At 42.1% G+C, this 13736-nt stretch overlaps 2 protein-coding genes across 3 annotated transcripts; one reads left to right on the forward strand and one right to left on the reverse strand.

The window, feature by feature from the left end:
• Window positions 1-5849: 5849 nt before the first annotated feature.
• Window positions 5850-7541, reverse strand: phax (phosphorylated adaptor for RNA export). 2 transcript variants are annotated; one of them, XM_016663391.1, is made up of 2 exons: window positions 7352-7541; window positions 5850-7230 (listed from the first exon to the last, which is right to left on the reverse strand). In XM_016663391.1, the coding sequence occupies exon 2, from the start codon at window positions 7222-7224 to the stop codon at window positions 5989-5991; it is 1236 nt and encodes a 411-aa protein (XP_016518877.1). In that variant the 5' UTR covers window positions 7225-7230; window positions 7352-7541; the 3' UTR covers window positions 5850-5988. The 2 variants fall into 2 exon arrangements, with proteins under 2 accessions (XP_016518877.1, XP_007577418.1); XM_007577356.2 differs by having other exon boundaries at window positions 5850-7240.
• A 360-nt stretch (window positions 7542-7901) lies between these two features.
• Window positions 7902-13735, forward strand: pmpcb (peptidase, mitochondrial processing subunit beta). The gene is made up of 13 exons (XM_007577343.2): window positions 7902-8010; window positions 9178-9315; window positions 9392-9478; window positions 9558-9687; window positions 9776-9974; window positions 10054-10133; window positions 10493-10605; window positions 11594-11737; window positions 11837-11997; window positions 12085-12170; window positions 12238-12326; window positions 13362-13437; window positions 13626-13735. Exons 1-13 carry the CDS (start codon window positions 7927-7929, stop codon window positions 13688-13690), a joined length of 1452 nt encoding a protein of 483 aa, XP_007577405.1. The 5' UTR covers window positions 7902-7926; the 3' UTR covers window positions 13691-13735.
• Window position 13736: the final 1 nt, after the last annotated feature.

Below are 13736 nucleotides of genomic sequence, written 5' to 3' on the forward strand. Positions count from 1 at the left end.
GTTTTATTTAGATCACATCAGTATTTGGGAACAGGGACGTCAAATATGTATATAATTATGAGTTGCATTTTGATTAAGACACAACTATCACTGCACAATTGTCAATTAACAGAATTTTTTTTGTAAATAAGACAATTTTGACAATTGCACTTAAAGAAACAAATTAATTTTCACAACTGTTATAAAAAGTCCTACCTTTTATGAAATAATTATTTTTCAAGCAAGAAATTGGCCACAGATTTAACTGCAAAACTGTTTACCGGTGTGGCAAACTGACGCCGCCCTAAAGGAGAAGCCGCCCTGGGTGTCTGCCCACATATTAGAAACCGCTGCTGTTTGGCAAAAGCAAAAACCTAAAAAGATACAAATAACTTTGACTAAAGATTCCAGTTTATAGGTCTGACAGCTTCTGCCTCACTGGAAACCAAGGACTGAACTTTTTGATGCCATCTCACAGCACGCGTTCCCAGTGACCTACATCATCCCTGATGTGGGCCACAAATGTGAGCTGTGCGGATTGCCAAGAGCACTTAAGGGAACACACAAGATTCATCTTAATGGTGCGCCAGTCTGGGCGATTACACACTGGTCGACATAATGGAAGCCTGGCATGACAGGGGCGGAGAAGTCATCCGTTAGATTAATGAGACTGTCATCTGGGTTCGAGGACGCCACCGGGCGGCCCTAGCCAAAATGTTTAGCGGAGAGTGAGCTGTGAAGAGAGTGATCAAACTGGACAAGGCTCTCTAGAAAAAAGAAACGACACTGCAGTCTCAAGATATTTGAAAATAGACTATTTTTGTTTCACATATTTCCACAGATCTGGAGGTAATGATCTTCTAGCAAAGCTATCCAAATCAGGTTAATTTGGGTAGCTACAGATCATTTTCATTAATTTGAAACATTTAACTGTGACAAAACAGCAAAAAAAGAAGAAATGTGAGGGAACAAATACTTATTCATTTTTCATCTGTAGCGAGTCTTCAGAGATCTTTGTGATGATGGCATCACAGAGCTCTATGAGTTTTTGTCTGTCTGTATGATGTGCGGTGCTAGTCTGCTGAGAATGTGCCTTTCCGAATGAAAACCAAAGTAGTGATGGAGAGTACAGTACATTGCTCGTCCATCTTGGATGCAGGCAGTCCTATCGTTTCCATGCAAACGACTTCAAACTCAGCCATTAATAGCAATCCCAGAGCAATCTGTCAGTCTGACTCGATGCTTGACAAGAGAATCTTATTACCTGACTCGTCCTGCACTTTTAAGTTCAAGTGCCTCGAGTACGTCGTTACCAGCAACACTGAAAAGTTTGCATCTCTGCTTTCCACTATCTTGCCTGACACTTCTATGCATGCAATTGAAACTAAAAGTTTAGTATAGAATATTTTTATTTCTGTGTTGCCCTGCGACAGACTGGTGACCTGTTCAGGGTGTACCCCGCCTCTCGCCCGGAACGTTAGCTGGAGAAAGGCACCAGCACCTCCTGACCCCATTAAGGGACAAGGGTGTAAAAAATGGATAGATGTTTTTCGAGCTTATGTTTCTTCTTTTTGTTATCTTCCAAAACACACGGGGAAAAAAAATCTGAATTTTTCTTTTAAGTCTTTTTTTTTTTTTTTACTTCAGCCCTGAATGGCAAGTGGGGTAAAGATTCTGTCATGCCATATTTCCAAGTTTTTTCCCCCATTATCATCCAACAAGGAAAAGAAAATATTTTTTTTTCTTTTCCAGTTTTTATTTTTTATTTTTTCTCCTGCTCAGGCAAATATTTTTTTTTTTTCTTTCCCTGTGTGTGGTGGTTGTGAAGAAGAAAAAGACTTTCAAAAATGTCAAATAATTTTTTTTTTTTTTACATCTGGTCATTTAGGGCTTAAGCAAGGAAAAAAATAACACTTAAGATACATTTTTCTTTTCCTTTCTGCTGTAGAAATGAGCGAAATTTATCTTATAGTCAGAAAGACTTTATAGAAAAACATAATTTATCAAATTTTACACATCACAATATACATTTTCCTTTGATTCCAACCGGGGAGGAAATCGAAGAAGTGACTCGCAGAATGCTTCCACATTTAAACCCAGCCATTGTCAGTTGACATTTCATAATTACATGACAGTACATGAGGTTTCCTTCCAGTGAAATTCTAATTAAGGTTTCCTGAACGTCACAGCAGAAATGACCTGCTTTGCTGTATAATCGGCAGTAATTGTGTCGAGGAAGGATGGTGCATTGCATGAATAGAGGCATAAATACTGCTGGCATAGTTGGCTGGTAAGCCAGAACTAAAAAGGTCACCCACGTCAAGGCATGAGGAACGCTACTGAAAGGGAATGCTTGGGAAGACGCCACTTCTAGTTCATCAAAAGGGAGGGAATTAAAAAGGAAACCGGTGGCTTTGGAGCTGCATTTAGACACAGAGGCTTCATACCCACTCAAATATATTCTTAGGTAACAAAAAGACAACACGATTAAGAGGTCAAATTATCCCGGTTGCTCTATGTTCTGCTAGTAGTTGCTTGAGAGACAAAGAGACAAATCCACTCTTTTAAGTCTAGACATTAAATTATGACCCTTCTGGCCTCATGTTTTAAGTAGCAATCAAAAAGTTTAATTTTGTTTCAGCAGAACAATGGTTCCCGGCCAGCACACCATGGAAACTGGTTTTGGAAAGGTTAGAGGAATAATGAAGAAGAGGTCTACCTCCAAATCCATCAACTTTGCGTCAAATCAATAGCTAGATATTTAAACTTAGACACAGTTTGACATTCCAGCAACACATTTGAGCTTAACTCAGCCAATTTTGTCTAGTGGAGTGGTTAAACATGGTCAGTTGTCAATAATTATTCCATTTTGGAAGAGAACGAGTCAATTAAGAATGAAAAAAGACACCTATGATTAGTGTATGTAGACGTCGCACCATGAACTGTCCAGAATAACTATGCGACACGGAGGGAAAATAATGATCTAGTTCAATCTTCCGCAACCTCGAAATTTGTCAATTTAACTTCAAAGCAACATCTAGATAACCAGTCAAGTCAAATTTATTTGTATATCACATTTCAGTAACAAGGCAGGTAAAGTGCTTTACACCAAACTACCAATTAAAACACTAACGCTGACTCCACAGGCAAGGGTCTGGTTGTGGCAATTAAAATTAAGCCAAACATTTCCCAGTTCATTCATGGTTTGGGTAGCTTTTATTCCCTAAATAGATGAAATAATAATTGCACATAAAAAATCTGATATCAACATCCTTGCAAACAAAATAACCAGGATTGTTTTCTAGCAACCATAGCAGGAATTAATCTTAGTCTCCCCAGAGCTGACATACTTCATGAATGTGATCCGTTGTCTCTTCACCACTCCCAACTGGGTCACCTTTGTTTCACAGAAAGAGATGAGTCACTGCCTCTTCTCGATAGTCATCTGATGATGTTATCTAACTCACCTTTGGTGCTGTTCTCTGGGCCAAATTCTGTAGCTGAGAGGACATGCTACGGGGGAGAGAAAGACAGATCAAAAGAGATCCGGGTCTTTATTCGGTCGGAGTGCAAATCTGTGGTGGACAGTGACGGAAACCCCTCCTGATGTCTCTGAGATTTGCTTCGACAGGTACAAAACGTGACTTCTGCTGTCCTGGTCATTGTAAGACACTAAAGAGCTCACGCTGCGCGACATGCTAAGTAGTGAGTAATCCGTCTGTGTCATGGATGAACTGGATCACCCAAAGAAACCAGCAATTCAGTTCTGGTCTTGTTTGATCCAAGGGAAATAAGAAATGGCGTGCTGTATCCAGGCAACAAGTTCGTTGCCAGGTGACAGATACAGAGGCCCTGAGACCAGAGGCAGCGGGTAACAAATCCACATGAATAAGATGAGGCAGAATATCAGTCACCTCCTGCAGCGCACCAAGTTCTTTGATAATCCAGGCTTTGATCACTTTTGTGATTAAAGTAAATATCTCATTTCTACTCATAGGGCGACAAATGGGATAAACCGCAGCAAAACATCAGAGGGCGTGACAGTAATATACCCCGGTCTCCTTACCTTTGTGTAGACTTAATTAGCTTTCTTTTCTTTTTTTTTTTTTACCACTTACTGTACCTTGGAAAAGTATTCCCACCTTACAATTTCACAATGTTGATGTGCTTCTTCTTCTATACTCCCTAAATAAAATCCATTGCAACCCATTGCCCTACATGCAAACTGACAGAGATCATTAAACAGAGAAACAGCCTAGAGGCTCATGCTAACTCTAGGAGCGACATAGATACACTGCTCAGGTGGGGGAATATACCAACAAGTTAGTTGTCAGACATGTACTCTCAAAATTAAGAGAAGCTGTATTTGCAGTGAAAGGTGATTTGGCAAAGTATTGACTCAAAGGATTTGGTTGTGTGGGGTACGAATACTTTTTCTATTCGATGTCGTAGCAACAGATTATCAGAGAAGGCACATCCGCAAGCAAATAAGAGAGTCGTTAAGTGACGGGATTATGAAGCGTGCCTCTTCTGGGCTTTCATGTGGCAGCCATGAGCGGACGTAATGATCCTCTTCAAGGCGATTCAGGCGACAAATCCACCGCCGCCATTAAATGCTCCCCCAATTTCTGGGTTTCTGTCAGACCACGAGAAACTTTACTTTGATTTAAATTCGGCTGTTAGCAGAAGCCATTTGTGAGGCGAGATTTAAATCTTTAACTTAAATGAAGCAGAAATTGCTTTCTGAAATGTTACAGCTTCTCTTAAACAGGGCATTACAGGCGTACTAATACGTGCATTTTGCTTTTATAGAAAATATCCATCAGTGGTTTTTTATTTGAAGCCAATTCTGCTTTCGATTTATTACGGAACCACTGATGTAATCACAACTAACAATGTTATGAATTTATCAATTTTAAATCTAAAAGCAATGATGTAACTACCAAATAATACAAAGTTTTTGAGCTATTGACATAATTTGCTAGTACAGTAATGTATGTAAAATTTAAGTAAATACAAGATTTTTTACAGTTTCCTTGACAAAATAAGTATATTGTATGTCATGGGCATGTTGGAGGCACAAAGAATCTCCACAAAACTTTGTGTCTTTTAGAGGAAAGTAGTGCACACAACTCCAGTGCAAAAAAGGGGGAAAAATTAGGGTTATTCCACCCCCCATATTCTACTTTATATATACTTTTGGAGTGCTGGTTATTTCCATTCTCTCTTTTCTAAAGTTCTGACAAACTTGGGAGCTCTTAACAGAACAGCTGGATTTATAATGAGTATAAATGACAAACAGATGGACTTTATTTGCTAATTATGTGAAATCTTAGGGGGTTATTTATGGAAATCAGAATAAATTGGACTATAACATTTTTGTTGCTCTTAAACAATAATTATATTTGTAAATAAAAGTATATTTTTCTGCTCTTGTCTGTATGTACTGTTAATTGCAAAGATTTATTCAAATACAAGGTTGTGGTTGTAGCATGACAAAATGTAAAACGTCCAAGGAGATGTTATGTACTTTGATAAGTAGCATGTCTGCCATCTAGTGGACTTTTGTCGGGACTGCAATAACTATAGTTCCTACTTGTCTTGGGGTTTGCACCATGCCTGAACACAATTCCAGAGATGCTGCATTGTTGATGCAAAGTTACTGCTGTTTTTTTTCCTAACTGCGGCAGTGTTGAGAAAGGCCATCATTGGCTGTGTTAAATATTACTGAATTATTATGAGTTTAATAGATCAGAACCCAAACCCAGACATAATAATAAATGTCACTGTAGTTGGAGAAAACATCCAAAGGTTCAGACAAAACTTATTTAAAGGCAATGATCATATCAAGCCAGAACAAAAAAAAAAACTATTTCAGCACAGATTCTTTTATTACAAACAAAAAACAGACCAGAGTCGGAGAGTTTGACGTTCTCCAAAATGCAGTGCTTTCAATGTTCCATTTTCACTGTAGTCAATAGTTACTTTTGTTCTCGCTGGAATCCCCCCTCAGAAGACCTCCAGGTCTGCAGAGTTGTAGACCACAGGCGTCTCCTCAGTCCCAGCAGCAGCTTCCTCCTTTGCCTCTTCCTCCCCCTCCTCCTCTCCCTCCGCAGGCTCCTCCAGTGACTCCAAGGCCTCGTTGGTGTCGCTGGCGAACGTCTCCCTGGAGACATCGTCATGCTCCTGCAGGTTCAGCGTGCCGATGGCCTGCTTCATCTTCTTGGCCAGCACGTGTCGCCTTCTCTTCTGCGCCGCCTTCTTGCTCTTGCAGTCCCTCTGGTACTCCTCCAGGAAGATCTTCTTGATCTGGGTCTTGCTGACACTGGGCGTGTTCTTCAGCAGGTTGAGGAACACTCCACCAGGCGTTCGCCGCCTGCTCCCGTCCATAGTGTACATGCCACCGTTTTCCTCCAGCGTGGCAGTCTCTCCCAGCAGTTCTATGGCTTTTTTCTTTCCAACGACCTGGACCACACGCTCTATCAGTTCCTTCTTTGGCTCCTGCAGTCTGTACGCGATCTCCTCCACCACCTTATCATCTGGGTCGTCCTCTGTGATCTCATACCGGCCCTTGATGTCCATCTCAGCTTTAGGTCCTATTCTGTCTTTGGCAGGCCGCTTTCTTTTAGCGTCACACCCTGCTCTGTCCTCTGACCCTCGGCCTTTCATGTAATCCTCCAGATCAGCATCCAGCATGCTCACCTCTCCTTCCTCCCTAGACTGCCTCTCCACCTCCCTCTCCTTCTCCATCATCTTCCGAGCCAAGACGAAGTTATAAGTCTCAACACTTCTGCTGGCCATGCTGACGCCCTCCATGCCAAACACACCCAGCTCCGCGGTTATGGCATCCTGGCACTGCTCTTGCACCACGGAGCCCCAGATGTTGTTCACCTTGCGGCTTCCAGGTGCTCCGCAGGCGGACACGGGGGGCGGACCGAACCGCGCGGGACAGGCGGCCGGCGGCGGGGCGTTTGACACCTTTAGCCGCTTTCGACGCCACACAGCGGCCTCCTCGTCTGACGAGTCCGCGTCACTGTCGCTAGACTCCGCCGCTTTGGCGGAGCTCCGGTAGGCGGCGGCGGGAGGCTGGTTAACAGTAGCGGGTCTGTGCTGGAAGGAGTCCCCGCTGAACGCCGAAAGCCCCCGAGCTCGCGCTTGTTCGGCCGCAGTGCCACCTATCTCAGAGTCCGAGCCGGAGCCGGAAATTTCTCCGTCTTCCAGGTCACCGTCCATCAGCTCCGCCATGTTTTCCTGAAAGCCACTGCAAAGACAGACAGTCTTCAGTATCGCACCAAAGTTCAGACCAGCGGTTCAAGCTAACCCCAACACAGTTAGCTGCTAACAACACAGCTGAAATTAAAGTTAAACTCACCAAAAACAAACCTAAAGTGTCACCCGGATACCTTGAAATATCTGGCTGTAGCTAGCTGGACACTGCATAAAAAAGGACTTTGGTTTCTCCAACAACTATATGGACTTGGAGCACAGCACCGCCTTACAATGCAAGAAATTCGCGCTAGGCTAACCTCGTACTTCCGCTTCCCAGCTCTAACCCTTTCAAAATAAATGTAAACTATTATTACTAGATGCATTTGTTTGCTGAGTGTTGTAAATCAGATAAACGCTTCCATCTGAAAGAACATAAAACAAAATAGTACAAAGATACTATGAACCACGGGGTTCCACATGTTCTAAAAATGTTTACACAGACCCATAGATGCACTGCATGATGTGGGTATTGTTTACATCTTCGTGACTGTCAAAACTACATATCATACCATTCACTTTTTAAACACAATTTTAACATTGTTTAGAAGAAAGGCAACATCACAGTTTATGTAATTTAAAAAAAATTTGTATACTGTAGACATTTGTCCAGTTTTATTATGTAAAACTTGACGGATGTTGCGTTGGCCCCACGCTTGCGCATTGTTAAAAATAAGCAGTATGGCGGCGTCCTTACAGCGCCTCACGTCAGCTGGGAGATATCTTCTTCAAAGACATTTAGTGAAGACGCGTTATCCTAACGGGGTAAGTATAGTGTGCTATTTGTCTCTTTCCTGCGTTTCTGCATTGTTGTTGTTCTTGTAGTCAATTATGCGCAGAATAACGGAGTAAAACCTTACGGCAAGGCTTCACGGGATGTTTTGTTATTAATTAGGAATATGTCTCTGTCTGCTTCATCGGTTTGGTACAATTAATAAACCAAAGCTGTGGCTAATGGCTGTTAATTATAGTGCTGAATGATTAAAAACTTACATAAGTTGTTTAAATCAAGCATCATCATGACTTGCGTTTTACAGAGGCGGGGCTTAATAATTTTGGGGCCCAAGTCAAAAAGCATCCATAACCCCCACATCCCATGTATATACTTTTTCTTCTTACTTTAAGAGTTGAGGTAAATTAATTTTTATCTGTGAATGCTTGCAATTTCTAGTTGCTTATATAGAGACTAAGGGTTTTAGACTGTGGGATTTTGGGGGGTTTGTAATGGTTTACAGGTTATTAAAAAAGTTATCAAAATTTCCTCCTAAAATGTAAAACATTTCCATATTGACCTTTGCTTAATTTATCAGTGAGAACAAATGATTTTAAATATACTCGGGTTTTATCTTATTGTTATCCTAAAAAAAAAAGACAGCAAGTTTGAATTGCTAAGTGGTCTTAAACATTTTAGGTAGACATCATAGCTAGCTGATAGTGCTTGTTTAAATTTCTTTAAAAAAATTTGCAGTCTTAATTTAATTTATTTAATCTGCTGTGGTCAGATGAGACCAAAATCAAACTTTTTGACTTGCATACAAAGTCATGTGTGTGACAGAAAACTAGCACTATACACCATATCCATGGTGAAACATGGTAGTGGCGACATTATGCTGTGTGGATCCTTTTTTTCCCACAACAGGAATCAGTTAAAGTACGAAATAAAGTAAATGCCCCAAAATAGGAAGTTAAAAGATTTTAAAAGAACAAGTTTTACAATTTAAGAAAGTTGTAAGGGCAAGATAAATAATTACTACAAAATAAAATACCCAGAACTAACAATTTGGTTGGAATAATTTCTTATAATTAAGAAAAACCTAATTATAAATTAGTAAATAAAACTCATGCTTGTAGTTTATATGAATATTGATAAATATCTGCAAGGGATTTCCCTAAATAATTTCTAAGTCCACCTTTGACTTCTGTCCCCTTCAGCTTCCTGTTAGACCCAAGCGACTGTTGGCTACTCCGGCCGCTCAGCAGGTGGCGCTAAATGTCCCTGAAACCAAAGTAACCAGTTTAGAGAACGGTCTCCGGGTGGCTTCAGAGGACTCTGGACTTACAACCTGCACTGTGAGTCAAAGGTTCTCTGCCTAAAGTCCCAAACATTTCCAGGTAGACAGGAACATTCATAAACTCCTCCTTCCAGGTGGGCTTATGGATAGACGCCGGCAGTCGCTATGAGAACGAGAGGAATAACGGCACAGCACACTTTCTGGAGCATATGGCATTTAAGGTGAGAGAGCGCGAAATTTTTCTACCTCGTCCTCCCTGGAAAACAGGCGAGCTGATCGGTGAGTCCAACTGTCCCTCAGGGCACCAGGAAGCGCTCTCAGCTGGACCTGGAGTTGGAGATCGAGAACATGGGCGCTCACCTGAACGCCTACACATCCCGGGAGCAGACGGTCTACTACGCCAAAGCTTTCTCCAAGGATCTGCCACGAGGTGCGGAATAGGAAAGCCAGTCGATGGAAAGGTTTGCTGGACCGAGCCGACCGTTCTTGAGCCGGCGTCTGTTTTCTTTTTGCCCCAGCTGTCGAGATCCTGGCCGACATCATTCAGAACAGCATGCTGGGCGAGGCGGAGATCGAGAGGGAGCGAGGCGTGATCCTGAGGGAGATGCAGGAAGTGGAGACCAACCTGCAGGAAGTGGTTTTTGACTACCTGCACGCCACAGCATACCAATCCACGGCACTGGGCAGGACCATCCTGGGCCCCACTGAGAACATCAAGTAAGACTACCTTCAGTCCAGGTAGCTGACTCTAACTCCTAGTGATCGTTTTGTGTGTGTGCGTGTGTTTGGTATCCAGGACGATCAACAGAGGAGACCTGGTGGAGTACATCACTACACACTACAAAGGACCCAGGATCGTATTGGCGGCTGCTGGAGGTCCGATTCACCGACACTTTCTCATGTCCATGAATGCAGCAACACCACTGGGCCTTTAGGGATACATTTATTTTCTAACTTCAATGAGTTTAATCATCAAGAATTAATTGAACTAGTCTTAATTTCTTCTCATACTCTCTCAAAGACATGCAGTAAGGTTTCATGTTCCACCATACACTTTTTAAAATGTAATTTTATCCATCAACAAACTTTGGGTTTGACCCATCAGGGTTCATTTAAATCATTCCTTTTACTCCTGACATGTGGTGACATAGGATCCGGTTCCAGAAGATGAGGATGTTTGTTGGTTCTCTACAGAAACCCCTCTGACCCAGATTTCTGCCTTTCCTCCTGATCAGGTGTTTGCCACCAGGAACTCCACAGTTTGGCCAAGTTTCACTTTGGAAGACTTCCCAGCCGGGATCAAGGCGGAGCCCCCGCTCTTCCTCTGTGCCACTTCACAGGAAGTGAGGTAGGAAGCTGTCTTCATTTTGGCTCTCTGCTGGCCTTTTTGTTGCATTTAAAATGGTTTACAATATTCCAACTTGGACACTTTGAATTAAATTCAACAAAGAAATGAAGGATTGTGAAAACGACTGTCAGTATGCCCAAGTCTGAGGTTTTACCTCGGATGGAAGAGGCAGTCTGATGGTTTTTGCTGGTGTTTGCATATTTCCACTTGTACTTTTAAAACTAAGCTGCCTTAATGAACATAATGACTGGTTCTCCTTTGGTCTCCAGGGTGAAGCACTCTGTCGTTCACAACTTTAGAGATTTCAAAACAGTTGATTTTGTCTTTCTTGTAAGCAAAGGATATGAGTTTTTTTTTTCAGTTTTCTGAAGATGAGTGTGAAGCAACAAGTGGAGGAGAGGCAGTGCTGTGTTACTCTCTAAGAGAAACACCAGGAGACAGGGATCTGATGGTCTTCCCATTAAAAAAATGTCAGTTTCCAGTTTTTTCCTTTTTTTAACATCGTAGAAAAACAGGAATAGAAAACATGTCTGTTTATCTTCCATAAATCTTGAAATAACTCAGACCAGACGCTTTAGATTTGGCAGTGTGGACTATTACACTTCTTTTTGGCTGATGGGTTAACCAAGGTCGGACAAATCAGTGATGGGAATCTTCAGGTAACAAAATTCCAAAAGGAAAGAAAAAAAAAAATCAGAATTCCAGTTTCATGGCATTTGGACTGAATTCAGTTCAAGAATCTTAAGTCCAGTTTGCAACTCAAAATCACAAAGTTGGACAAAAACCCCAGATCTTGATGTAGCAAAAATGAAGGTAATCTGGATATTATCAGTGTAAAAAGCCTTTTTTTGTCTCCAAAACCTTACAGTTTAAGCTTTAAGATTCTGGAAGAAGACATAAAGTCTGAGAGCTTAAATAAATAAATAAATTGTTGATGTTGTGTTGGAACCCTGTAGAGAAACCGCCGGTCGGTCTGCTTCTGTTCCAGATCCGCGTGCGCGACGATAAAATGCCCCTGGCTCACATCGCCATTGCTGTGGAAGCGGTCGGGTGGTCTCACCCAGACACCATTCCTCTGATGGTGGCCAACACCCTGATAGGAAACTGGGACCGCTCGTTTGGTGGCGGTGTGGTGAGTATCAAGGAAGATTTCAAATGTTCTGTTTCCAAACAGTAAAAATGTGTGAGGGACCAGGTGAGGCTGATGGTTGAAGTCAGGTTGTGTCCTCAGAATCTGTCCAGTAAGCTGGCCCAGATGGCCTGTCAGGGAAACCTGTGCCACAGCTTCCAGTCCTTCAACACCTGCTACACGGACACAGGCCTGTGGGGCCTCTACATGGTGTGTGAGCCGGGCACCATCAGCGACATGATGCACTTCACTCAGATGGAATGGTGAGCACGCTCGCACGCAAACGCAGACTAGAACGAAAGGGACGGGTTGAAGTCAGAAACGTAATGCCGACGGTTGCTCCTCGACAGGATGTCTCTCTGTACGAGCGTGACAGAAAGCGAGGTGGCTCGGGCCAAGAATCTGCTCAAGACCAACATGCTCCTGCATCTCGATGGTAGGTCGACCCGATGGCGGACCGCGCAGACATGTCGCTCGAGTTAACTCTGATCGGTTCCCCACAGGATCCACCCCAATCTGCGAGGACATTGGCAGACAGATGCTCTGCTACAGCCGGCGGATACCTCTGCATGAACTGGAGGCCCGGATTGACGTGAGTTACACTTTGATGAACCTTCAGGCAGCTAGTTGATGCAGCTGTCTGTAGAGTCCTTTATAGAGATAAACAATCACACAGATTCATTGCCCTCTCTCTTGTTGGATGTTTTAGTCGTTTGTTACGTAAACTTGACAATATCTGAAACATTCAGTGTTTGGTCCACAGTGACCTGATTCCAATAGTCACTATAGATTTGTCAGTTGAATATCCACGATGTGAATCTCTTGCTCGACATCTCAAAGGTAGATTGGCACAGCAGTCTATGGTTCATTTCATGCTTAACATACTTAAACATGGAACATTTTTATTAGAAGTAGCCACCAGATGATTGCTACACTGTGTTGATAAAGTGATGGACATAGTCAAACAATATTTAAGATTTGGTGTTTACATGCTGCTCTTTAGGGCCCAATTTGAGATTATAAAGTATTTCCCCCACACCACCAGCCTGAACAGTGGATGAAGCAGTATAGATCCATGAGGAAAAGCCTTCCAGTCTGTCCAGTTTTGGTGATTTTGACTTAACGTATTTTACGGACTGTAAGGCGCACCTAAAGGCCTTAAATTTTCTCAAAAATCAGCAGTGCACCTTATAGTCCGGACAATACAGATGTGGCTTTATACTCCTCAAACCTTTGTAACAAGTGATTATTTAAATCCCTGTCATTTTCAACCAAATGTTTCATATCTCGTGACAATACCAAGGCTATCCACAACACTTCCTGCCAGTGGAAAATGTCCATTTTTCCTGACTATTCTGTTAGCCAGAGATGGTTACGTATGGAAAATATCAACCTGTATAGCGTTGCTACTTGTTACATGAATACAAAAATAAAGCAACTGAGAAAATGCAAAAGACCCAGTTTTCTTAGCTACAATCAATGTTTTAACCCCTTGCTGTCATTTAGAACAGCAGTGTCCTTATTGACTTGCACTGAAGTATTTGTTGGGATGACAGTAGCCAGTTTGGCGAAATTGTTAAAATGATTAAATATCTGATAATATTACATGTAATATTTTTTGTCACAGGCCATTGATGCCAACACCATCAAGGAGGTCTGCACCAAATACATCTACAACAGGGCTCCTGCCATTGCAGCTGTTGGTATGTTGCACTTTTAAAATTTTCATTCCAAGTGAAAAAACTAAAAATGGCAAAAATGCTCAGTCTATACAGCAGTTTTGGTGAGGTTTCAAGCATAAGGTGTAAATATTTAAAGTGATATACTTTAGTGATTATACAAAATGTATCGAGTCTTTCTCAAACTACAAACATTTTTTTTCGTGTTGCAGGTCCAATAGAACAGCTACCAGACTACAACCAGATCCGCAGTGGGATGTTCTGGATGAGAAGCTGAGCAGCACTGCTGAGGAACTGTCAACTGCACACACACACATATTTAA

The sequence above is a fragment of the Poecilia formosa genome, unplaced genomic scaffold (genome assembly GCF_000485575.1).
Source record: "Poecilia formosa unplaced genomic scaffold, Poecilia_formosa-5.1.2 Scaffold9, whole genome shotgun sequence".
Taxonomy (NCBI): Eukaryota; Metazoa; Chordata; class Actinopteri; order Cyprinodontiformes; family Poeciliidae; genus Poecilia; species Poecilia formosa.

What these genes read in the sequence shown, in the direction of transcription:
- phax (XM_016663391.1), bottom strand. Translation starts at nt 7,224, where the DNA reads ATGGCGGAGCTGATGGACGGTGACCTGGAAGACGGAGAAATTTCCGGC.
- pmpcb (XM_007577343.2), top strand. Translation starts at nt 7,927, where the DNA reads ATGGCGGCGTCCTTACAGCGCCTCACGTCAGCTGGGAGATATCTTCTT. An exon ending in CGTATTGGCGGCTGCTGGAG is followed by an intron (nt 10,134 to 10,492) that starts GTCCGATTCACC and finishes CCTCCTGATCAG; the next exon opens with GTGTTTGCCACCAGGAACTC. An exon ending in GCTCGTTTGGTGGCGGTGTG is followed by an intron (nt 11,738 to 11,836) that starts GTGAGTATCAAG and finishes TTGTGTCCTCAG; the next exon opens with AATCTGTCCAGTAAGCTGGC.